The sequence below is a fragment of the Lagenorhynchus albirostris genome, chromosome 12, assembly GCF_949774975.1.
Source record: "Lagenorhynchus albirostris chromosome 12, mLagAlb1.1, whole genome shotgun sequence".
NCBI classification, from domain to species: Eukaryota; Metazoa; Chordata; class Mammalia; order Artiodactyla; family Delphinidae; genus Lagenorhynchus; species Lagenorhynchus albirostris.
The window spans coordinates 27,496,575-27,522,621 of record NC_083106.1 but is presented as its reverse complement, the minus strand read 5'-3'; the positions used below and the strand labels follow the sequence as shown (position 1 = coordinate 27,522,621).

Sequence of the window (26,047 nt, the reverse complement as noted above, 5' to 3'; positions counted from 1 at the left end):
TCCACTAGTGCTGTCTGGGAACACTTACTTGTAGGTCAAGTATTTCTATACGTCCTTGTTATTTCTTACAGCTTTCATTTTAGTTTCAGCCATTTCTTCTCATGAACAATGCTTCATATTTGTCTGACACATTACTAATTAAATTCTTCCATGGTGTCAATTCTATTACTTAGGCCTGAGATATAGTTTTAAGGAAGCAATGAAGAGAGAACGTGGAGCCTGTGGTTTTAAATCCTTATTCTACAATTCTTACACGATATTAAAAAATATGGCACAAAATTCGTATATGTAGGTTATCCCTAAACAGAAGGACTGCAGGTTGTTTTGATTTTACTCCAGTGTAAGAAAGTCTTTGAAATCTAATGAGTGAAAGTTAGCTCATCCATTCTGGTTATTTCTGCTTCACTGTCTTTGACTATTTTACAACTCAGTAGAGAAAGAGGGTTAACATGTAGAAAATTGATAGTAATACAGATGTTTCCTGTCCATAGCTATGTAAATGATTTCTATTAATACAATGCAACTGAATTTTGTCTGTTAGATAAATCTCTGTAAATTAAACCCATCTGAACTGGTTATAACATCTTACTGGTTCCCTCATTAATTAATGATTTAAATAAAATCTTTGTTATATGTTAAAAAAATTATATATATATATATATATATAAAAATATATATAAAATAACTCCTACTTACTCTATTTCTGCCTATACAGCCCTGGCAAAGATGGTAAGTCGTTTTCTGTTCAGATGTTCATAAAATTTCTCATATGCAAAATAAGAGCTCTAATATCTATTTTCATGATTAACATAAAAATCAGAAATAATATTTGTAAAACTCTTATCAGAGTGCCTGATAGGCAGCTGAAAAACAGTAAAATGAACCTGCCATTATTACGAATTTTATGGCTTTCTCTCTGCCTAGTTTTCTTATTTCAGCTTGCTTCCTTTTCAGTGTCAGCCTGTTCTGCACATGGGAGTCCTTGTTCTTGTTCTGAAGAGATCCCATCACTTCATGCCTTATTAAAAGGGGTCCTATTGGGTTGTGGTTAAGAGAATGGATTCTGCAGTCAGACTGTCAGAGTTTGAATCCTGGTTCTACCACTAACTATGCCACTAACTTTGGGTAAGTTACTCAACCTCTCTGTGATCTAGTTTCCCCATCTATAAATGGATATAAAACTTCGTAATTTTATTGTTTGTATTGAAAATGAGTGAATATACATAAAATGTTTAGAAGAGTGCTTGAAAGATAGAGAGCACCGTTATCTAGTAAATAAAAGCAGGTATTCCTCCTCTGTTTGCTAAAGTAAATCATTTCAAAAATAGTTTGTTTTCTAGGAATAATCCTCTTCCGTTGAGCTGAAAAATCTCTTCCTAAATATTTTTTTTAAGAATACTTATCTCTGAATTAAGAGAGACCTTGAATGGCCTGGTATGTGCCAAAAGAGGCTGAGTAGATTACATTTAATCACCTCCCACTTGTGTGTCCCCAACATCTAAACTGGACCTTGGATAAATTAACATATCTTTTGCCCATTTTCTAGTTATCCATTTAATTTAGCATTCCTGGCCTAAACTGCACCTTGTTCATGCACAAAAGGCCCAGTTCTGACAGTGAGAAAAGTATGAGTTTCTACTTTGACTGAGTCCATAAAAATATTCTGCAGACAGTTCTGTCCAGGGTTCTTTCTGCTTTTGCCAAATGTACACCACCTTACTCAAGGGGAGGGCATATCCCAGTAAGCAATGCTGCATTGTCCGTATGCCACTCTTCCCTACCATGTTGCACACTGGTACACCAGAAGTGGCATATTCTATTTTAGAGCAGCATCCACTATGGGAGACCTAATCTGATCCATTCTGTCAGCAGTTCTTAATTAGTATGCAGTAGTACTGGTATACTATGAACCCCTCACATGTGTGCAGCTGCATTCTAGCCAATGCTATAACTTTTTTTTTTTTTTTTTGGCCTCACTTGAGAATATAACTATTACACTGATGGCTGCCAGACTATTAAAATGAACAGGTCTCATGACAAAATACAGACTAGGGTAAAATATGCTACAAGTAAAATGTAGGATGCATATAACTCATAAAACTCCTGCCAAAGAAATGTATGTATTCTTTGTATCAATTACCAGGACATGCATGAAGTTATTTATTTGTGTGGAGATTATGGTCAAAGAGGTAAAAGGTGCAATGGAAATAGCGAGATAGGTTTGAAGAGTGAACAGTGCATTAACTGGGATACTATTACAGACTCTATAATACCTTGGGAATCAGGTTGTAGTTAATTGCTGATTTGTTTAGTATTGCTTTGAGTTCTGTATTTTCAATCCCTTCAAGGGTGCTACCAAAAATTCTATCATTTGAAAGTATACCTCAAGTAGAAAAGGATAAGTATTTCTTTAAGGTTCCACTGATTTCTCCTGGCTCTGCTGGGTAGAATCAGATGAATAAGTCTAAATAAAGATAAGCCATTAACTATCCAAAGTAAGATATTATTTCTTAAGTTCTTCACAATTCTGGGTTAAAAATCTTGGTTTTCTTCAAGAACGTGTAATATGGCTAGTTTTGCGTTTCCCTGTTATCCCTAATCACTTTAACCAGTTGGTCTGTTATTCTTGTAGGACAGCACTCAAGAACTCAATACTCAAAGAGTGAAGAGTGAGGCTGATTCTAATGCAAGCTTAGCTTTACCACGTTATTGACCACAACACAGATTCACTGTTTTTAATTTCCAAAGTTCCTTGGAGTTTTCATATGAAAGTCATAATTTTATGCAGATATACAAGACACCATTACCAAATGATCAGTTACTCACTGAGATTTTTTCTCCAGATTTGCCAATTTTTTTCTTCAGTTTTCTTCTTTCACGTATTAGATCATTGTGGGCCTTAAGCAATTCCTCAAAGCGAACTTTGGTCTTCACCTTTGCTTCACTCTCAACTACAAATGATAATGACTCATGTCATTTTCTATGCAACTCTATTATCACACATATTATGTTAAAAAATAAAACCCCCACAGCCTTGTAAATACCCGAATGAGTTAAAAGGATTAGTCCTTCTTTCTTAAAAACTTTTCTTTTGGCTTTGGTGACACTACACTCACCTATATCCATCTTACCTTTCGGGCTACTCCCTCTAAACGTTTCCTTTGCTAAGTTAACTCTTTACTTATGATGCACAGTAGCACCTACGACTGTTACGTGGCCTTAAACAAGTCACTTAACATCTCTAAACTTCATTTTCCTTATGTGTAAAATCGGAATAATCCTATGTCGAAGATCATTTTTTCATGAAAAATGACTAGTGCTTTCCTGGCCAACAATCAGCCTTCAACAAATATTAAAAGCTGAAAGTTGTTTTCCCCTTTAAAACATAAATCAGATCATGCTAGTACCTTGCTTAAGACCCTGTAAGTTTCCCAGTTCACTTAGGACAAAATAAAGCAAGTCCTTCACATGCCCTACATGGTTCTTACTTCCTGGTCTGTCTACCTCTACAGCTTCAATTAAAACAAATATCCCTATAGGGAGGATGGGAGGGAGGCTCAAGAGGGAGGGGATATGGGGACATATGTATGCATATGGCTGATTCACTTTGGTGTACAACAGAAACTAACACAGTATCATGAAGCAATTATATTCCAATAAAGATCTATTTAAAAAAAACAAAAAATAAATATCCCCTTAGATCCCTACATTCTAGCCAGACATCCTTGTTTTTAGCTCTTCTGCCAGAACAAGCAATCTCCCATGTGAAGCTGCTTCCACCTGGTGCAAACTTCCTCTAACTCCTCACAGCTGGCTGGTGTTAAGATACCTGTTTAGTAAGGTAGATAGCTAGTGGGAAGCAGCCGCATAGCACAGGGATATCAGCTCAGTGCTTTGTGACCGCCTGGAGGGGTGGGATAGGGAGGGTGGGAGGGAGGGAGACGCAAGAGGGAAGAGATATGGGAACGTATGTATATGTATAACTGATTCATTTTGTTATAAAGCAGCAACTAACATACCATTGTAAAGCAATTATACCCCAATAAAGATGTTAAAAAAAAAAAAGATACCTGTTTAAATGTTGCCTCTAAAGCGGAACATTTCCTGACAACCTCATCTAAATTTCTGTTTCTCACAAGACAGACTGTTCTTTTCCTTCACAGCACTTAACCCAACTTGAATTTGTGTAATTATTTGTATATCTATATACATAAATATACTGTGTCTCTCCCATTATATGAGGTAGTTCATAACTACATCCCTAGCTACTATCATGGGGTCTAGCACAGAGTAAGTACTCAATAAACATGTTTCAAATAAATAAATGCTCAATGAATGAATGCCCAAGAGCAGGTATTGGCAAACTACTACCTGCAGGCCAGTCACCTGTTTTAATAAATAAAGTTTTATTGAAACACAGCCAGGCCCATTCTGTTAAGAACTGTTATGGCTGCTTTTGTGCCTCAATGGAAGAGCTGAGGAGTTGTAGCAGAGACCAAACCTAAAATATTTACTAGCTTGCCTTTTAGGAAAAAGTTTGCCACAGTCTACTCTAAAGTGAAAAATCCATTTTGACAATACAAAATAAAAACTAACCATATGTTGTTATCATTTACCTTGCCCAGCTGAGTCCCAAATTGCCAGCCAATGAATACATATTAACTTTAATCACCAACATTACATAGAAAGCTAAATAACAAACTATGAAATATCTCTAAATGTAATTTTCGGTTGATGACATCTACTTCATTCCTTAATTGAAGAATCCCTTAAAATAATCCAAACTTTAAAATAAATAATATGTACTGCATAGATAAATTTCATAGAAATCTTACCAGTGGGCATATCTCAGCTTCATGGAGAGCATTGAGTTATAGTGTAAAGCACTGATTCAATAAGGATCCTATTAAAACAAAGAGGATTTATTTGTAATACGGAATTTCCAAATAAAAATTATAAAATACTCTTCACACAAGATTATGTGATTGTCTACTACCTCATCAGGTTTATACCAATAAAACTAAGTTCTCTTATTACAACCTTATGTAAATGACTTAAATACATCTGAATCAGTTTAGAGTCTTAAAGTAAAGCAAACTGGATCATAATTGAGTAAAATATTTATATATCTGAAACAAAAAATTTTTTAAATTTTTGAAAGGCAATAAACATCTAACTTAGTATATTAATACATCTTTTAAAGTATTTTAAGTAAAAAAAAATGAACACTTCTATGTACTTTTGAGAAACCAAACTCCACATCAGAAGTGACTTTCCCAAGCACATACACTATTACACTAGTAAAGTATGCTTCTGGGTAGCACATTCACAGATAATTTAAATATTTCTGTACCTGCCACTGAAAATGCTGCAACAGAGAAGGTTAAGCACAAGCATTCATTCCATCTTCTCAAATAAATACCTGGGTGTGTTTCACTGTGTATCAAAACCATGGATAAACTCAGTATATATATTCTTAAATTTCCAGTTTTTGTAAAAGATGAGGGTGTGTGTCCAAAACAGACATTAATTCTCACATTAGAACACAATATGCATACATTTTTAAGAATAAAAATGAAGACTGTTAAAAAAAAATTGATTTGACTCAACAATTATCAGTTAAGGTTGCAGATCCCTGGGGATCCACATTCGTGTTCCTTTAGTATTAGGAGTAATTTGGACAGAAAAGTCTGATGACAAATGCTAGAAAGAAAATAATGATTATACAAATACACTAATTATGTGAGTTAACTTCTGTAACAACTATCCGGTATACAGACAAAATAGACAACATTAAATACACAGAGTAAAACCTCCTATTCTTTATTGATAGGAAACAGCATTAACTCTTTCTAGAAGATAATAGATCCAATAAGCCTGATCATCTTTCCAATCTACCCCAAATTAGAAAAGAGAGAGGCTGCAAAGACAACTGTTTCAGTAATTGAAACCTGACAGCACATAAGTAGAAAAAAAAAAAATAAGGCAAATAAGGATTTAATATTTATAGTATTCCATGGTGATTCAATATATAGGAAAATAGCTGAACTATATTATGACTGAGTCATCAAGAAAAGGTTTACTTATATTCTTCTGTTTTATCTTGAGCAGAAAATGTATGACATTTTAGACAGATTAAATAAAAACTACTGAAGAGATAGAACAAAGAGTCAAGGATGATTCTCATCTTTTTCAAAAGGAAATAATTAGACCAGTAGTATCATTAATTGGAATATAGTGCAGTATAGCACAAGTGTAGTGAAGTAGTTTAAAACACAAGTCCTGGAATTACTGTAATCTCCCACGGTTACTTGTATGGGCTGGGCCATGTTTCCTCATCTGTAAAATCAGTCTAACAGTGACTATTCAAAGGGCTGTTATAAGAGTTAAATGATTAAAAGGTTAAAACAGTGCCTTAGAACAAGCATCAATAACATTAGCTACAATTATAATAGATACTTCTTATGGGTCGCTCAGTGAGCTTTAGCGGGGCATGTTGAGCTGGATATCTGACGGGTATTAAGCAGCTATAAGCATTGGCTCTATTGTCAGATTCCTGGATTCAAATCTCAGTTCTACCTGTCAGTAGATTAATCTCAATTTCCTACTCTTTCAAAAGACAATGATAACAGTAAATCACTTACAGTGTTTTTGTAAAGATGAAATAAGAATATGCAGGTAAAACACTAGGCACAATGCCTAGAGCATGGCAAGCTCTTCAAAAATGATAGCTATTATTACTGTATACACATATAGAGTGTGTGTGTGTGTGTGCATGTGTATGGAGATTCATATAAATATATATATATATATAAAATCAGTTTATGTTTGGTAGGTGATATAGTAATCCAGCAAGGAGATAAGAGTCTAAAGATTTGGGCATCATTTATTTATATTTGTGATGGTTGCAAGAAAAAAAAGGGCCAAACACAGAATTCTGGGAGCCCACAAAATACACTAAAAAGACATCAGGGAGATAGATGAAAAACTGGGAGAAGTAACCAAAGGAAAAAGAGTTTCAAGAAAGAAGTGGTCTACACTGTGTGGTACCAAGAGTTCTTGCAAGATTTGAAGAGTGTCCACTGGATCTGCAGTCAGGAAGTCACATGTGCAAAGCTTTTTGTGGAGGGACAGAAACCTGGCAGCCACAGGTGGAGGAATGAATGGAAGGTAAGACCTGTAGAAGAAATGTGTAGATAATTCTTTCTACAATTCTGCTTCCAACTGTCTCCCTCCACCCTGCACAGGCAGTGACATGAGGCAGTAGCTATGAGGTACAGAAAGACTATGGAAGGATTTTGCTGTTTGTTTTAAGACTATTTCCATGCCTCCATCACAGTACCCTTAAAAAATAAACCACCTGAGGAATTTTCTAAAATACAAATGTGATGGAATCATTTCTTTGTTTAGAACTCCTCAGTAGCTCCCAATACTGGAAAACATGAGGTCCTTCCCATTGGGGTCCAAAGCTACTAGTGAAATGACCCCTTGCCTTTCTCCACCTCCCCTTCTCTAGCCACACTTCCACACTGTGGGCTCCAGCCCTGTGAAACCACTTGCAGGCCCTCAAATGTGCCGAACTCTTTCTTGCCTTTGTACCATTACACATACACCTCTCTCTCCTGAAAAATGCCCTTCCTCTCTTGTCTAACTCCTAACTATCCTTTGACACAGGCTAAGACCTGGGACCTGGGTCCCTTTACTGGTGTGTCTGCACCTGGACAAACATAAACTATAAGGGACTAAAAACAACTGCATGCATGCACAGTTGGGGCAAAATCATGAACAGTAAGATACAAAAGGGCCAAAACCCAACTTCTGAGGTGCTGGGAACAAAAGCAGCAGCATACTGTGCAGGATCCCTGCACACAGCACCACCAATGGGGTGGGCAGAACACCTAAGCCACGCCTCCAGCCCAGCCCACAAATCTGGCCCCAACCTCTCCCCATTTAAGGAACCAGCTCTGCCCCACATCCCGACCCACCACCCCGCTTCCCGTTTTCACTCCCTCGTGAAACAACGGAAGTCCCAATAAAGCCTCGCCTAAACTTCTTGTCTGCCCTCGAATCAATTTCTATTGATTAAAGAGTCCAAGGACCCAGGTCAGTATCAGTATCTTCTCTAGGGAGCTCGCTAACTTTGAGGGGTTAGAGACAGTCTCCATAAATAAACAAGATTCTTAAGATGGTTTTGAAAACTTTTGGTATTTGAATTTCTTTCAAATGTATATTTTTTAAATTTCCCAGAGTCCTCATAACAAGCAATTTTCTTCCTGAAAGCCCAAGTAGTAACAGCAATCGTTAAATATGCCTCCTCTGTGCTCCGACAGCACCTTGATCTTCATACGTCCTACCTAGGCCTTGAATTTTCACTCTGGTAAAACCTTCTGTGACCATCCCCCACCAAACTGCTAGCTTGTGGAGCGCTAGGCCTGTGCTCTCTTCATCTATGTATCCCATTTTAAAAGTGGGGGGGGGCAGTAATAATGGTTCTAGGGTCAAAATGAGTCAGGCTTAAGCTTTTTTTTTTTTTGGCCTGGGAAATTAAAACGGCACCTACTTTATTGTAAGGAGAAAAGGAAATACTGAAAAGCAAAGTTATCAGCACAGTGGCTGGCCCATTACTTTATGTCCATTATTATAGTATTAAAAATAAACAATTATGCGATAGACAAAAAATATTAAATAAATTATGTATTTACATTGTTTACTACTATTTAGTAGTCTAATGTACAATCCAATTAGTAAACACTAATATTAATTTAATGATAAACATAGCAAATACATTACAGAAATGATCATCTCTAAATGGTAATGTGTACTATGGCAAATACATTATAGAATGACTAATATTTGATAAGATCATCAGCAAAAATTAAGGTCAAACTTAAAATGACATCTGTGAATCTCATATATGTCATTATATTTAAAAGTTTCTCCCTCACAAACCCTTTTACAGGACCTGCTAAGAGATACAAAATAGGGAAATTAACTGCATTACATTTCATCTCATTTTATGTTTTCTCTAAACGCCTGATTATCAGCCAATAAATGACTAAAGATCAAGGGAAGAAAAAGCAGAGGCTTGGATGATTCGCTCCTTGACCGAATTTTACAGCACGGGATAAAAGGAAACAAACAAAACCCGTATACATAATTAAACTAATATATCAGAATAGTCTCCATAAATATATAAGGTTCTAAATACGATTAAAAAAACTTTTGGTATTTGAACTTCTTTCAAATATATATATATATATTTAATTTCTCAGAGTGCTCATGATAAGCAATCTTCTTCCGGAACGCCCAAGCAGTAACAGCAATCATAAACGCAACAGGTGGAAAAACTGTTAGCATCCTTTTCTCAAAAGAAGGAGAAGCCATATGCTCCAGTCAGTAGATGTTTTCACAGTAATGCGGAAATGTAGCACAGCCATTTGGCAGGGATCCCTAAATAGTATACGTTTTCTTCTATTTGTATACATATCGAAACGACCCTGTTAATGTAACTATACTCTTAGAAACGTAACACATCTATCACCTTTTCTCAGATGTAATTAAGAAGGTATTTCACGGGTTCAAGATTCAGCACCAGGTGACACCCTAAAAGGAAATAAACGTACGTACTTAGTGCGCATCTGATTTAAACGCTGTTAAACCAGAACCGGGAATAGGAAAGGCAAAGATTGCATTCACTCTTTCACGACACCACGCTCAGCGTTCCGGAGAAAAGGAGCCCAGGAATGGGAGGTGAAAAGTTAAGTACGAAGAGGTAACTCTCGGAAACCCCATCCCTCCACTCTGCCGCGCTCGGCGGGTCAGACTGCAGTGGTGCAGGGAAGCCCCCGCCCGGCCTCCCCGGCCCGCCGCCCCCGCGCCTTAGGACCCGAGCAGCCCTCCACGCCACTGTCCCCGAAGAGGGCCAGGGCAGGCCGAGCGCCCGAGCCCGGGCTCCCGCCACCAGCAGGCCTGCAGGGTACTCACGAAGAGGGCGCAGACCTGCCCAGGGTCCCTCCGGAGCCGACGCCGGGACCGTGCGGAGTGGGCTGAGACCTAGACGGCCGCACCGCCTCCCCCGCCGCCAGACACTCCGGCTCTGAGCGCCCGCTGGATGCCGCAGTGCGGGCAGCGCGCCGCCAGTTGACGTCAGCGCCTGCCTACGCCGCCGTTCCCATGACAACCGATACGGCGTCGACTCACCGCCGGGACCTCTGCCTGACCTCGGCGCCTCTCCGCGGCCCCGCCCCCTCCCGCGGCCCCGCCCCCGCGCTACCTAAGCCTGGGATCAGAGGCGCTGCGTCGCGGCGTCTGCGGAACGGAGGCCGGGCGCGCACGCGCGCGCGCGCACGCCCGCGGGCCCTCAGGCTGCGGCCGGGCACGCGCTCAGGGGCCGAGCGCCGGACTCCTCGCGCCCGCGCGGGAAGCTCCAGGCCGCCGCCCTCCAAAGAGAAAGAATACGTTCCCTCTGGAGCGGGAAGGGACCATGGAAATGTTCAGGTGCTTCTCGGAGCCTGCTCGTGTCCCCACTGTCGCCCCGAAGAAGCGCTCTGCTCCTCAGAACTATAGCCAGCGCTGGGAAAAACGGGAGGTGGCAAAGCGAGATGGAGGCTGTTATGGAACCCGCCAAGGCTAGGAAATATGAATGAGGTAAAGAAACACTCTCGTCACCCCCCAGGCGATCGCGCCCACGAAATGAAACCTCCTTTTAAGCGTGGAGAATGCAGAGTTGTACTACAGACCAAATCTTAAGGAAAAAATTGTCCACGATTCATCTGGTGCTGAGTTATCTCACTATGTGTTTAAAGCAGAACAGCAACCCCCCAAAAGTCATCTTTTGCTACACCCAGTGCCCCCTCCCACCTTCTAATTTTTGCCACAGCGCCATCTTTAGCTCTGAGTCACCAGGGATGGAAAAATACTAGTCAAGTCACTCCCGGACTCTTGAATTTTCTGCAGTTGTAGTCACACACTAAAACCTGTTGCTTCGTTTGTACGGTAAGAGCATTATGCATATTTCTTTGGTGGCCTGCTTTTCCGTTGCTATTAGCATCACCACACCCTACAAAGCATATCTCATTTGTTTCTCTAAATCCTGTGAGAAATTTCTCAAGTCAGTGAGAAATATTACCAATCCAATGGATGTTCATCTTTCCACTCAAAATCTAATTCTCTTTCTGGATCTCTGTATTGGTTTTATCCTCCCAGTGTTCTAGTTAAATGCCTGTAGACCAACCTAAATGCCTCTTAACCTCAAATCAGGTCCATTCTACCTTTTTAACACCCCCCCAGGGTATAGTCTGTCCATCTTGACTCTACTGCCTCCTGCCAAGTTTCAACACTTCTCACAGGGATTATTGGGAGCTGGCCTCTTTACCAGTCTCTTGACTCCAGTTTTGATCACTGAATTCCATTCTGCACACTGCTACCAGAATGACCTCACTAAAAATGTAAATCTGATAATACCACTCTCCTGAAAATTATTCAAAGATGATCTGTAGGAGAAAGTCAAGTTACTTTGCCTAGGATACAAGACACTGCATCTCCCTGACTAGTTTCATCTCTCATTGCATTGTTTCAATTTTATGCTTTAGCAATATTGAATTACGTTTACCATGCAAAACAATCCATACCCTTTCATGCCCCAGTTCTTGCATATTGTCCCCTCTCCCTGAAGAATCCTTCCTTGTAAACTCCTACTTCTCCATGTCTCAGCCCAAATGTTGTCCATCCTTTGAATCTTAACCAGGTTGACTGATTTCACCAAACATTCCTGCTATATATCTTGTTATGCATTGGATACTGATTCTGTAAGTTATATTTTAATTGTTTGCATTATACCTTAACTTTCCAAGCCCCACTATCTACCACAGAACATATCAAGTAGTTGGTACTTCATAAACATTTGTTGAATGAATAATAGATGACATATATTGGCTTTGCATTGTAGGTGTTTTATGTACTTTTCATCTGTCCTCACAACTGTGACGTAAGGACCCACTTTACAAAGAGAGGTTATAACTCTAGCTGCTCGTTATTAGGCATTTTAATAACACATTCCCCAGTCTATCAGACTGGATGAGATGTACACCTGCTATCATCTCTTGCCTGGACCTCACAATAGCTTACAGAGGTATGCGTGTATGTGTGTGTGTGTGTGTGTGTGTGTGTGTGTGTGTGTGTGTGTGGTCAGGGAATGTTTCATGGCAGAAGTGACATTTAAGTAAAGACCTAAACAATGTGTAGAGTTGTCCAGGTTGGGAAGGGTTTCTGGGTAGAAAAAAATGGAGTATAATCCTCACTAAAAGAAAGCTTGGCATAATCCAAGAACCAGCATGGCTTACTGAAATGTTGAGAATGAGACTGGGGGCTTTTGGAGGAAGTAAGACAAGAGAGATAAGCAAGTTATGAAGAAACCCAGACAATATGTTGTGAGGTCAATGGGGTACCATTGAAGAGTTTTAACCATGGAGTAAATGGTCAACTTTTCATTTCAGAAAGATAACTCTGACTGTAGTGTAGAAACATGGATGGGAAGAAAGCAAATATAGATCCAGGAATATCAGTTAGGATGCTGTTGTTTTAGACCAGACCATGTAAGAGATGATGGTGGTATGGGCAAGGCTAGGAGCGGTCAGAACGGACAGAAGTGTATCAGTTCAAGAGATTTGGGGTGGTAGAAAATGTTAGGACTTGGTGATTGATTGGATGGAGGAATGAGTGATAGGAATGAATAGAAAATGATAAACAGCTTCTTCCCTTGCCAGGTGAAGAGGTGGCAAGCACGTCAGGGCTACAATGGTTACATGAAATGGGAGTGAGGAAATAAGTATATATATTGAGGCTAATGGGAGCCAAGTGTTTCTGACAGAGAAGGGAGTTACAAATAGGAAAAAAAGGAATTCCAGAATGACTTTTGTGGTAGTAGTGGATTGGAATTGGTTAAGTCAGTGTGAACTCACAGTTTTCAATATATACATAAACACATACAGAAATAAGTGTAGATAAAAGTATTTGCATACTTGTGTGTATGTGTGTCTCCTGTCTATCTATCTATCTATCTATCTATCTATCTATATTTTTCTATCTCTCCCCTTGCTCTCTGTTCAAAAGGTCTAGGAGCATGATATCCTAGAAGCAGTGAGCACATAGAACCTAGATCTTGGTTTCTAAACACCATTCTCCACTAAAAGGGACTAGAGATGCTGGAGAAATGGCTGATTAAGAGCAGGAGTATGGCAAGTATAACATGACCCTGGAAAACCTTTTGGCACCAGAAGTTAAAGAAGCTCTCACAGAATGATGGAACATATCAAGGGGACAAAGAAGTCAGCTTGAAGGGGCCCCCATTAGCCACATCTGGGTCAATCTGAGCATCACTATAATAATGTTAATAAATTATGATCCGCTGAAGAAAATAAGAATACTTGAGTCCATGCTGACATAAATACATGAATTTTAAAAAATGGGGATAAAGAAAAGCTATTCCTTACATTAGACTGCCAACTAATAAATGTAGAGAGAATGATATAGGTAGAAACATCACCGTTTGGCAACCATTATAGTAAAAACTGATTCAGGCAAGAATCATCAATGTATGCTAAAACTAGAGGGTGAGAGTTTTAAGAGATTATACACACACATATATATGTGTATGTATATGGTAAGAAACCTTAGAACACACTTTTTTGATATTCCTGCTAAAAAATGCATAGCCTGAATCTAATCATGAAGAAAGATAAGACAACCCCGAACTGAGGGACATTCTACAATATCATAGACCTGTACTCTTCAAAAGTGTCAAGGTCATGAAAGACAAAGGAATGTCTAAAGAACATTTTCGGTTTGTAACAGACTAAAGAGACATGACAATTAAATGGACCATATGATTCTGAATTGGATCTTTTTGCTATAAAGGATATTACTGGGACAGTTGACAAAGTGTGTATGGGGGTCTGTGGACTAGATGGTAGTATTTTAACAATATCAGTTTCCTGATTTTGATGGCTGTATTCTGGTAATGTAGGAGATACCTTCACTTCTAGAAAATACACACTGAAGAGTTTAAAGATCATGAAGCTTCATGTTTACAGTTTACTTAAATGGTTCAGAAAAAAAGCATATATAAAAATATAAGTCAATAAAAATATAAATAATATACATACAGAGAGAGAACAATGAAGCAAATGTAATATATCAACAATTGGAGAATTTGGGCAAAGATGTTTATACTATTCTTGCAATTTTATTTTTTCTGTAAGTTTAACAGTATTTTAAAATTATAGAAAATGGTTTTAATGTACTGAGGTTTCTGGCTTAGGTACCTGGATGGAGAATGGCTAATTAATTAACAATGAAAGGCAGGAAGAGCAGGTATGGAGGAAAAGATGTTTGTTTTCAGTAGGATAATATATCCAGTAGGCATCTGAGTATGTAATTAACATATTCATGAGCCCCATTCACACTGGAGAAAGCTAATATGCTGCTTTCACTTCCATTAACCAAGAGTGCAAGACTGAGGACACTACTACTCGTACTAGGAGAGGCAAACAATTGAGTAGTAGTGGTGGTAATTATCATAAAATTGGCTAATCATTCATGAAAATAGATTTAGGGTATTCAAAACATTAAATAAATATAAATAGTGAATTTATTGAATAAAACAAAAATATGGTTGATATACAAAATATTTATCCCCAGTACAGGACTGCATTAAACCAGTTAGAACAGATGGTGGCCTTACTGCTTACATTAGCTTGCTAGGGCTGCCATGCAAAGTACCACAGACGGGGTGGCTTAAACAACAGGAATTTATTTTCTCACAGCTCTGGAGGTTAGAAGTCCAAGATTAAGGTGTTAGCAAGGTGTTGGTTTCTTCTGAGGCCTCTCTCCTTGGTGTGTAGATGGCTGCCTTCTCCCTGAGGCTTCACATAGTCTTCCCTCTGTACCTGTGTGTGTCCTAATCTCCTCTTCTTAGGACGTCAGTCATACTGGATTAGGACCCACCCTAATGACCTAATTTTAACTTACTTATTTCTTTAAAGACTTTATCTCCAAAAATAGTCACATTCTGAGGTTCTAGGGGTTGGGATTTTAACATATGAATTTTGGAGGGTTAACTTAGCCCATAACACTGCTGGAGAAGGATTCTGGAAGCTTAACAGAATGCAGTGATGGGACCTTGTTTGGATTCTCATTCAAAACTAACTTTATAAAGACATGTCTTAGGCAATCCCAGATTTTTCAGTATGGGCTAAGTATTATACAATATTAAGAAATTTTTGTTTTAGATGAAAAAATGGTATTGTGATAATATAAGAATGTGATCATTTTAAGTCTATACAGTAAAATGACAAGATGTTTGAGATTTGCTTTAAAATATTCCAGAAAAAAAAAAACAAACAAACAGGTGAGGGAAAGATGACACATATCTATCTAAATTTTGATAGCTGTTGAAGCTGGCTGATAAGTACCTGGTATTTTATTATACTTTTTCTTTGTGTGTTTGGAAATCTTCATAGTAAACAGGAAAAACAAAAGTAAGAAAACTCACGTTACAGAGAGTTTAAAAGACATAGAATCAAGGAGAAAGGAAAAAATAAGCAGTACCATTCCCAAAGAGACTCTCAGTTAACTTTTTTGGATTTTTTTTTTTTTTGCAGTCTGTTTTCCATGCATACTCTAATTTTGGTCATATCTTATGTAAGCTGTTTGTTTCTGCTTTCTTGAACTAACATTATGTTATACCTTTCCATGCAATTAGACATGCCATATAAATATCATTTAAATTCTAACTTTGTTAATAACGTTCATATGTGCTTACAGTAAAAATTCAAACAATCATCCAGATGTTTATAATGTGGAAAGTGAAAGTCTGCCATATGTAAATCACTGGCAATAGTCTTTTATACATTCTTCCAGACTTTCTTTCACATATATACTAAATATGCTAAACTATAAAGACAACTTCATACTATAGATTTTGTCCTGCCACATCCTTTTTGTGTTTATCATGTATTATTATTCCAGAGGGCTTCTTATGTCAGTAATATACATCTATTTCATTCATTTTAATGATTCATACTATGTTATTTTGACTCCAAAGTTTCTTTATCAATTATAATAAAAGTGCCAAATATGGTGGGTTTTTTAAATTAAGAGAACTTTTATTTAAGTCTTTCATATTATTATTAGGTTTATTCCTCAGTATTTTATATAATTTTAGTGCTATTTTTAATGCAGTCAATTCTCTTAGTGTATTTTCTGACTGGTGATTGCACATTTTCCTGCTTTTCCTCCTCCTAAGTTACCTTTGCTAGTTTTTGCTTATCTTCTTTACCTCTTGATATTGGAACATCCGGAGCTAACCTCTTGGACCTCTTCTCTGTACTTACTCCTTTGGTGATTTCTTCTAGTTTGTAAAACCCCATGGTCATACAGACTACTCCGAAAGATATCTCCCCAGCCCATGCTTCTCTCCTGAACTTCAGACTCATTTATCCAAATTCATGCTAGATATCGCTATTTAGATGTCTAATAGTATCTGAAACTTATCTTTTCTGACACTGAACTCCTAATCTTCCACCTCCTCAGACAAACCCCACTTGAAGCTTTCTCCATCTCACATAATGGCAACTCCATTTTTTTCCAGTTACTCAAGCCAAACACCAAGCACCTTGGAGTAATCTTTGACCTTTCTCCTTTTCTTATAACCCATATGCAACCTATCAGGTTAGTATAGATTTAAATCCGAATCCCATGTAAGAAAGGCCACATTTATAATTCAAAGGGGAGGGTTTTTTTTTCTCTACCCAAATTTTAGCCTAGACATTCAAGCCTCCTTGTCTCCCTTTGCTAGTGTAGTCTTTTGAGGATTCCAGTTTTATGCAAAGATCTCAGTTCCTATGCTGAGCAAGGCCTCATCTCCTGTGTCTTGGGAGGCCATTACATTCTCAGACTACATTCAGGGTATCAGCAAATGCCTCGAGGTTAGACACATCTTCAGTGCCTGCTTACCACAGTTGTTTCAGTTCTCTCTTCTCTTTGGCCCTTGAGAATTTCATTTGCTTTTCAATGAGTTCAATGATGCAATTTAGTCAGCATTTCTAGCTGATTTTCAGAAGTTTTTTGTTTTTTTTTTTCACAGAATATCTCTTTGACATATTGGGTAAAAAGGAATTCCTTCTCTCTCAACTCTTAACACATGTTGCAGGGAATTTTATGAGTGAATAGTAATTATCTTGTAATAGTGATTGTCATTCAAGCTTAGCTGATGACTTGATGAAGGAATTGAGCCTCCTTTATAAACTTTCTGTAGGGTGGCATGCTAAGAAAACTTGATGAACCTGTAGATATGGGTTAGGTCAGAATTCACTGAGCTTCCCACAGTGTATAAAGCTATTTATAGATTTGTTGTCTACATATGAATACCATTTTATTAGGAGAATGTTTCGATTTGGGTCTCAGGGGGCCCCATGAAAAACAAACTGCTGCAGAGACTAAGGAAAGAAAAAGAAAAAAAAAAAATTCAGCGTAAACTGAATCCAGGTCTCTACAGCGGTGAGCACTAGATGGCAACAAATCGATATGTATCATTATTTGTGCCTAAAAGATCCCAGTTTAAAGATATGTAAGGCCTTAGGCACCCATTTCTTATCCAAACCACTTAATTTACTAATGTTTAATCTACTACTAGTTTGAATTTGTAAGAGTTGGTGAGATGCATTTAACACTAGGGCTGAAAATATAGTCTCTAGATCAATAAATACAGTAGAGAATGGTGCTTATACTACCAGAGTCTTTTTATCAACACTTACAAGAGTCCAGAGCTCTTTCCTGTCATTAAAGATCACTCTCTAAGCTTATCTTTCGTCTGTGACCAGAGACCCTCTGGTTGGACAAAAGGCACCTTTTGGACACTCATTCCTCTTCCTGAGTTATAAGACCTCTTGTGACTGCTAATGCTTAAAATTTCATCTTATTGTTCAAATGGTATCTATTTAGTAGATTGAAAACTAGCTTCATTTCTCTTATGAAGTGTGAAAAGAGGGGCTTCCCAAGCCCTGCTATGACTAATTACCAGGCCTCCTCTGAGGGACTCAGGTCAGATATCTCTACCGCAAGTGAGGAGGGACTTTCCTTGTTTGCAGATGTAAGATTATCTTGGTATACTTAGTATGTAAAATTTTTAAATACATAATTTAGCTTCATGATCCTATTCTTCTCTCCTTATCTAAGATAATTTATAACTTTATGTGTAGGGGAGCAAAATTTGCCATCCCAAAATGTCTTTTTGGCTTGGGGATTATTTCAAGCTGAAAATAATCAAGGCCCTAAAGACTCAGGAAGAACCTTTAACTTTCCCCCAACAGCCTAAAAAAATTTAGATGGAGGGCCTGTCCCAGCGTTCACCAGACACGTCTGCCAAGAGTGTGGACTAGGCGTGGTGAGGGAGACTCAGGCTGGGCTTAGAGATCAGAGTTCACTCTGGGTCCCACGTTTGCCAAACATTTGCTTTTCCATCTCCATGTCAATTGCCTTCCTCCCCTTTGAGGTCCCAAGACACTATCCCCAACATCCTGTTTTGTCTTAAGCGGAAGATTGTATTTAAAGTGAGGGCTTTAGCCATTTTGGTAAGTTACTCGGTTCTCCTGGGTCTCTCTCGTGTATACATGTTATTAAACTTTTGTTTGATTTCATCCTGGCAATCTATGTGAATTTAATTCTTGGACCAGCCAGCAGAACCTAGAAGGGTAGAGGAAAATTTCTTCCTCCCCAACATATGTCTTTTAAAATGCTTAGAGCAAATTATTATTAATGTGCTAATAGTACATAAAGACTTGTAAGGGAAAATGACAAATCCCTGGTTCACCACTTCCTTCCCAAAGTGCTGCCCTTGAGAGTAAACTGCTTTAAACATTTTCTGTATTCTTTTTCTTCCAGTGATTACCTCTCTCTTATCACCATTTCTTATTTTGTGAGTTTTAAATATTACCTTAATCTACTGCTAAGAGACAATTTAACTCATTTGCTTCACCTTCTACCTTCCTTAACCATCTCTTCCCAATAAGTCATATAAGGAGGCAGTAGAGTATAATAGATAAGAGCACACACTCTGGAATCCCACTTCTGCCATTTACCAGCTGTGTGACCTTAGGCAAGTTACTCAATCTCTCTGCACCTTTTTCCTCTTCTGTAAAATGGGGAAAATAATAGTCCATTCCTCAGAATAACTATTTATTATGAGAATAAATGGATCAATACATCTAAAGCAGTAAGCAAGTGTTACTGTTATTTAATTACTTTTTTGGTTATCTTTGTAAGTTTAAATAATATACATATTCCTTTTTGGTCACTCCGCAGCTTTTGGGATCTTAGTTCCCTGACCAGGGATCGAATCCAGGTGAAAGCATGGAGTCCTAACCACTGGACCGCCAGGGAATTCCCCATATCCCTTTATTTTTGATCAACTATGTATTGTATCTCTTGTTACCACATCTTTTAAGATGAAGATACTGGCAGCCTTACACTTCCTTTTCACTGCCTTCCCCCTTCCACACCTCAATCTCACCTCCCATATTTTCCATCTTTTAACTGGATGTTCTGTTTTCTGGGACATTTACTCAGTTTTATTTTCTAACCATCTATTGAAAATTTTACTTTAATTTTACTCTAAAATCTGAGAGTTTTACGTGATCTCTAGTGTTTATTTTTATTTGATTTTAAATATTAAAAAGCTTACTGACTGGGCTTCCCTGGTGGCGCAGTGGTTGAGAGTCCGCCTGCCGATGCAGGGGTCACGGGTTCGTGCCCCAGTCCGGGAAGATCCCACATGCCGCGGAGCGGCTGGGCCCGCGAGCCATGGCCGCTGAGCCTGCGCGTCCGGAGCCTGTGCTCCGCAACGGGAGAGGCCACAACAGTAAGAGGCCCACGTACCGCAAAACAAAAACAAAAACAAAAAAAACAACCTTACTGACTATTGTGTTAGTTAGGGTCTGGGCAGGGGACAAAAATTACCACAGCAGTAATTTGAATTGAGAAACTAATTGTGAACTAAGTAAATTGTGAACTCAGTAAAAGATGTATTCACCACTAAAAGGGGTAAAAGAGAACTCTAAGGTATACAGAGGTAGTACCTGCAAAGAGCTACTACTACTCCCAAAGTTGAGGGAATAGTGAATAAGGAAGGAACTTGGAACCTCCAGAGGATGAGGTCCAGAGGCGGAGTTTCAACTTCTGAGGAGGGGGCGTGGTTGCCACAGGGGCACACAGCAGGACCCCTGCAGGACCTTAAGAGAAAAAGAACATCAGAACAGAAAGCACCTTCCCCTCCGTCCTTACAGTGCACTCACAGAGCCCTCTATCGGCAGAGCCTACATCTAGCAGCGAGCCAAGCCCAAACGTTGACAGCAGAGTCCACTTTGAGTATCACAAGCAGGGAAAAGAAGGATGAGTTTGGAGTGAGAGGTGATAAATTAGTAACTGGCATAATTATCTCTGAATATACTCGATAAACAGACTGCCTTCCTTTTTTTCGTTCTCTCCTGTTCCTTGAATTATTTCAGCTTTCTTTGTGGACTTTTTTCCCTTGTTTATTTCTGGCCTCTCTTTAATTCCAGAACCTTTAAAAACGGCTACAGTATATTCATTCTTGGTTATCTGTTAAAATAAGGCAATGAGTGCTCTATGGTTGTGGGCTGGGCTTACCAACTGATCAACCTTGCTTTAGGGTGTTTGGCTGGGGAATGGCCACATCAGCTGCCCTGCTTCTCTCGACAGTGCAATTTCTATAGAGAAGAATGCCTGGCTGCTGGGCATTCCCCCTGTTGGAATGAAGGAGTGGTGGGAGGGACAATTATAATTTATACTCACTTTATATTAATTCCCCCATTTTAACTCCACATTCCACTCCTTGCTTCCAATTGCTGTTTTCTAATCTCCTCTGTATTTCTGCAAGGCCAATTTTCTCAGCTTCCTTAGAAACCATTTGCACTGATTTTTTGTGGCTGCCATGATAAATTAACACCAACTTGGTTGTTTAAAACAACAGAACTTTATTTAAAGTCCAAAATCAAGGTGTCAGCAGGGCCCCACTCCCTCAGAGACTCTGAGGAGAATATGTTCCTGGCCTTATGCAGTTTCTGGTGGCTGTTGGCATTCCTTGGCTTGTAGCCACATCACTGCAGTCTCTGCTCCTGTCTTCACATGGCCTTCTTCTCTCTGTTTGTGTAATCTCCCTTTGCTGCATGCTTATAAGGATGCTTGTCCTTGGATTTAGGGCCCACCAAGAACATCCAGGATGATCTCCTCATCACAAGATCATTAACTTAATTACATCTCAAAGACCCCTTTTCCAAATAAGGTAACATTCACAAGTTCTGGAGATTAAGACATAGACATATCTTTTGAGGGACCACCATTCAACTCACTATACCACTCTTCTACCTGGTACTCTCTTTAAGAAATTTGATGACATTTCTTGTCTGCTGATGACCTACTCTCTGTCTTCTTTATTGATTTTGAGTACCTATTCATATATGGTACATATCAATATACGTGTTTGTGTGGTATGGGTGTTTTCTTTGTTACCACGTCCTGGATTATTAGGAAGAAGAGGTGATAAATGTGTGTGGTCAGTTCATAATGTTGACTTTGGCATATATAATTTATTTCAGAAAAATTTTTATTAGGTAGTCTCTGTATAAAATCAAATTAAGCTAAAGTCTGGGACACGCTGAACAAATAAGCCTGTTTATGTAAAAAAGTTCAATCAATAGTTTGTTTCTCTCTCTCTGTCTCAATCTTTTTCAGCCTCTTCCATCATGACTCCCCAAATATTCAAATCCTTCATGTTTCCAATAAGCATTCGGCAGTTTATCCAACACCTCCCATTTAAGATAGGAACCAAATAATAAAAAGGAAATGTTATTACCTTATGCAAAGCTAATCATTATTAGCTAGATATTTTTCTAGCTGTTTTTTTTTTTGGAGCGGGGGCACACTGTGCAGCATATGGGATCCTAATTCCCTGACCAGGGATCAAACCCATGTCCGCCTGCAGTGCAAGCACAGAGTCTTAACCACTGGACCACCAGGGAAGTCCTTAGCTGTTATTTTTTTAAAAATATTTTCAGGGCTTCCCTGGTGGCGCTGTGGTTGGGAGTCCGCCTGCCGATGCAGGGGACGTGGGTTCGTGCCCCGGTCTGGGAGGATCCCACGTGCCGCGGAGCGGCTGGGCCCGTGAGCCATGGCCGCTGGGCCTGTGCGTCCGGAGCCTGTGCTCTGCAACGGGAGAGGCCACAACAGTGAGAGGCCCGCGTAACGCAAAAAAAAAAAAAAAAAAAAAAAAAAAAAAAAAAAAAAAAAAAAAAAATATTTTCAGTTCTTTCTCATGATTATGACTTTAGTTTTCTTTCTGACTACTGATAGCAATAGGTGGCATACATGCTGCCCACATCAACTTTGCTGTTGGCCAGGATCACTAATAGTCATATCATTTGTTCTCAATAAGCCTGGACACAGATTCAGAATTGGTTTCAATGCAGTATTCCTGCAGTCATTACTTATTTATTGGAGCTGGCATGTAAGTTGAAAATTGTTTGCCATCTCTGCTCTAAGCTCTCTACAGATCTCATGACTTTTATAATTTATCACTGTAGATCACTCCCAGTGTTATAATTTTGATGTATCTTCTGCTCTCACCAATCAGCTAGAGAAGGCAGTGCAATGTAGTCAGAGGAGCACTGGATTGGGAGTCAGAAGGCTTGGGTTCTAGTTCTGCTTCTGTATTAATTACTTGTGTTGTATCGGATAAATTATCCTTCTAGATCTCAGTTTTCTCACTTGAGCGATAAAGCAATTGGACTATGATAATTTCTAAGGTACTTTCCAGCCCTGAAATCTTTGGGGTTTTTTTGTTTTTTTTTTGTTTTTTTTGCTGTACGCGGTCCTCTCACTGTTGTGGCCTCTCCTGTTGCGGAGCACAGGCTCTGGACGCGCAGGCTCAGCGGCTATGGCTCATGGACCTAGCCGCTCTGCGGTATGTGGGATCTTCCCGGACCGGGGCACGAACCCGTGTCCCCTGCATTGGCAGGTGGACTCTCAACCACTGCGCCACCAGGGAAGGCCCCCTGAAATCTTTTAATGTCAAGCACCCCACTAGATATTTGCACTTAAATGTTCTATCATTACTGGAAACTCAACCTGTCAAAAAACCCAATGCCCTAAAAGCATGTTTGCTTCTTAGATTCTGTATTTCTAGTAATTTGCATTCTAAACTTAAATCTTTTAGTTACTCTTTGTTCCTTTTTAAAATTATCTTTAATATTTTATCTATCACCAAGTCCTGTAAATTCTCCCTTGGAAAGGCTTTTGCAGCTCTCTCTCTTATTTTGCATATCAGATCACTGTTTTGATCCAAGAATTTATGTTCCCAATAAACTTGACCTCTTTGGCCTTCAATTCACCTTACGACCTCATAAATTCAATATCCTTATTTATGTTCACAGTGTGACTTTCCTACTCAGAATCTTTGGTGACTTTTCCCTTGCTAATATAAAATCAGAGCTTTTAGTCTACAATTCAAAGCCTTCCATAGTCTGCCTATGATTTAATCTTGTTAACCTCAAACACAATATTGCTTCCCCTGAATGGTCTGTTCTATTCACTGTCAATCTCGTCATCTACTAACTTTCTCAGTGCAAATATTCAAATAAAAGAATTTGACTGGTCCAGCCCAGCCTCTAGGTCTGTTTTCCACCCCCGGTTTAATTAGTGGTAACTGGGGACAGCAAACACTATTAGAGAAGAGGGACCTTTCTCTTGGAAGAGAGTATGGTAGGAGGGTAAAATCAGTATCTTAACAAATTCTTACAATTAAAGATTATGTAAGGCCCAAACCTGAAACTATAGGAAATCCAAAGTGTAAATAAAACTTTTAAATCATATATAGATCATCAATCATCTGAAATATTTTCTCCTTTCTCTCAGGCTTCTATCACTGAACACAGTCTTTTAGATGACTTGGGGTCATGCTAGAAGCTACATGCTCATGCTCTAGAGTTAAGCAAACATAAGTTTGAAAAACATTTAATATATTTAGTATCTATCCTTGGGAATAGACTTAATCTAAGTGTATTAAAGTTTACTCATCTATACAATGAGATAACCATGATTGCTAACTTTTTAAGGCGCTATTCTAAGTGCCTTTCATATAGTGACCAGTTAATCCTCACAGTCCCGTGAAGTAGGTCCTAGTTTACAAATAAGGAAACTAAGGAGCAGGGAAGCTGAGCAATTTTCTGTGGTGGCAAATACTGGATGGAGAATGTTTGAACTTAGGAAGTCAGATTCCAGGACCTGGATTCTTAGTTTTTGCACTGTGTCAGTGCCCAACAAATAGAGTTTTATAAATGTTAAATGTTATTATATTAATTGTTGTCCATTTTACCTACTAAATATTTATTCCATTCTCTCTATATCTACTCATTATGTCTTACCTGGATGGTAAGAAGCCCCTGGGAGCAGAAGGTCTCATTCTTCTTTAATCAACATCCTCCGTATGATTTTCCAAGGCACTTTGTTTTTTCTTTTGGCCACACCTTGCGGCACGCGGGATCTCAGTTCTCTGACCAGGGATCGAACCCGTGCCCCCTGCAGTGGAAGCTCAGAGTCTTAACCACTGGACCACCAGGGAAGTCCCTCCAAGGCACTTTAATGTGTCACTTACCTGTTCAGAATTTTCCAGTGGTATGCCTACAACGAGCCTTCCCAGCCACATTATTCCTCTCTCATACCCTTCCCAGAAACACTATATGTAGTTCCTGGATGATGTCAGTTTCTCTTATATTTAAAGGAGGAACATACAATATGCTTTCATAATTTTGCATACTATTTTCTCTGGCTGGAATGCTATCACCTACCTTGTCCATCTGTCAAAAGGGAGTCAAAAGGTACAAAATTCCAGTTATAAATTAAGTAAGTCCCAGGGATGTTAATGTACAGCATAGTGACTATAGTTAATAATAATATATTGCATATTTAAAAGTTTCTAAGCGAGTCGATCTTTTTATTAATTTTTATTGGAGTATAGTTGCTTTATAGTGTTGTGTTAGTTTCTGCTGTACGGCAAAGTGAATCAGTTATACGTATACATATATCCACTCCTTTTTAGATTTCCTTCCCATTTCAGTCACCACAGATCATTGAGTAGGGTTCCCTGTGCTAAACAGTAGGTTCTCATTAGTTACCTATTTTATACATAGTAGTATATATATGTCAATCCCAATCTCCCAATTTGTCCCACCTCCCCTTTCCCCCCTTGGTAACCATAAGTTTGTTCTCTACATCTGTGACTCTATTCCTGCTTTGCCAGTATGTTCATCTGTACATTTTTCTAGATTCCACATATAAGCGATATTATATAATATTTGTTTTTCTCTTTCTAACTTATTTCACTCTGTATGATAATATCTAGGTCCATACACATCTCTGCAAATGGCACTATTTCATTCCTCTTTATGGCTGAGCAATATTCCATTGTATATATGTACCATATCTTCTTTATCCATTCCCCTGTAGATGGACACTTAGGTTGCTTCCATGTCCTGGCTATTGTAAAGAGTGCTGCAATGAATATTGGAGTGCACACATCCTTTCGAATTATGGTTTTCTCTGGATATATGCCTACGAGTGGGATTGCTGGGTCATATGGTAGCTCTATTTTTAGTTTTTTAAGGAACCTCTATACTGTTCTCCATAGTGGCTGTACCAATTTACATTCCTAGCAACAGTGTAGGAGGGCTCCCTTTTCTCTACACCCTCTCCAGCATTTATTGTTTATAGATTTTTTTGATGATGGCTATTCTGACTGGTATGAGGTAGTAGTAGTTTTGATTTGCATTTCTCTAATAATTAGTGATGTTGAGCATCTTTTCATGTGTTTGGTGGCCATCTGTATGCCTTCTGTGGCGAAATGTCTATTTAGATCTTCCTCCTCCCACCCATTTTTTGATTGGGTTATTTGTTTTTTGATATTGAGCTGCATGAGCTG

The 26,047-nt window shown here is 38.8% G+C and overlaps 1 protein-coding gene and 1 long non-coding RNA gene across 5 annotated transcripts in view; one reads left to right on the top strand and one right to left on the bottom strand.

Moving 5' to 3' along the window:
* AHI1 (Abelson helper integration site 1) overlaps positions 1 to 10,085 on the bottom strand; it is a 218,819-nt gene extending 208,734 nt beyond the window's left edge. For all 4 annotated transcript variants that reach the window (XM_060167812.1, XM_060167814.1, XM_060167815.1 and 1 more), the window contains exons 1-3: positions 9,985 to 10,085; positions 4,836 to 4,903; positions 2,827 to 2,951 (exon numbers count right to left, since the gene is read on the bottom strand). In XM_060167812.1, the coding sequence (XP_060023795.1) occupies positions 2,827 to 2,951; positions 4,836 to 4,845 (135 nt within the window). In that variant the 5' untranslated portion in view covers positions 4,846 to 4,903; positions 9,985 to 10,085. The remainder of the gene's footprint in view (positions 1 to 2,826; positions 2,952 to 4,835; positions 4,904 to 9,984) is intronic.
* An 855-nt stretch (positions 10,086 to 10,940) lies between these two features.
* LOC132530806 (uncharacterized) overlaps positions 10,941 to 26,047 on the top strand; it is a 101,410-nt gene continuing 86,303 nt past the window's right edge. Inside the window, exon 1 of the long non-coding RNA XR_009543895.1 lies at positions 10,941 to 10,995. This is a non-coding gene — a long non-coding RNA (uncharacterized LOC132530806). The remainder of the gene's footprint in view (positions 10,996 to 26,047) is intronic.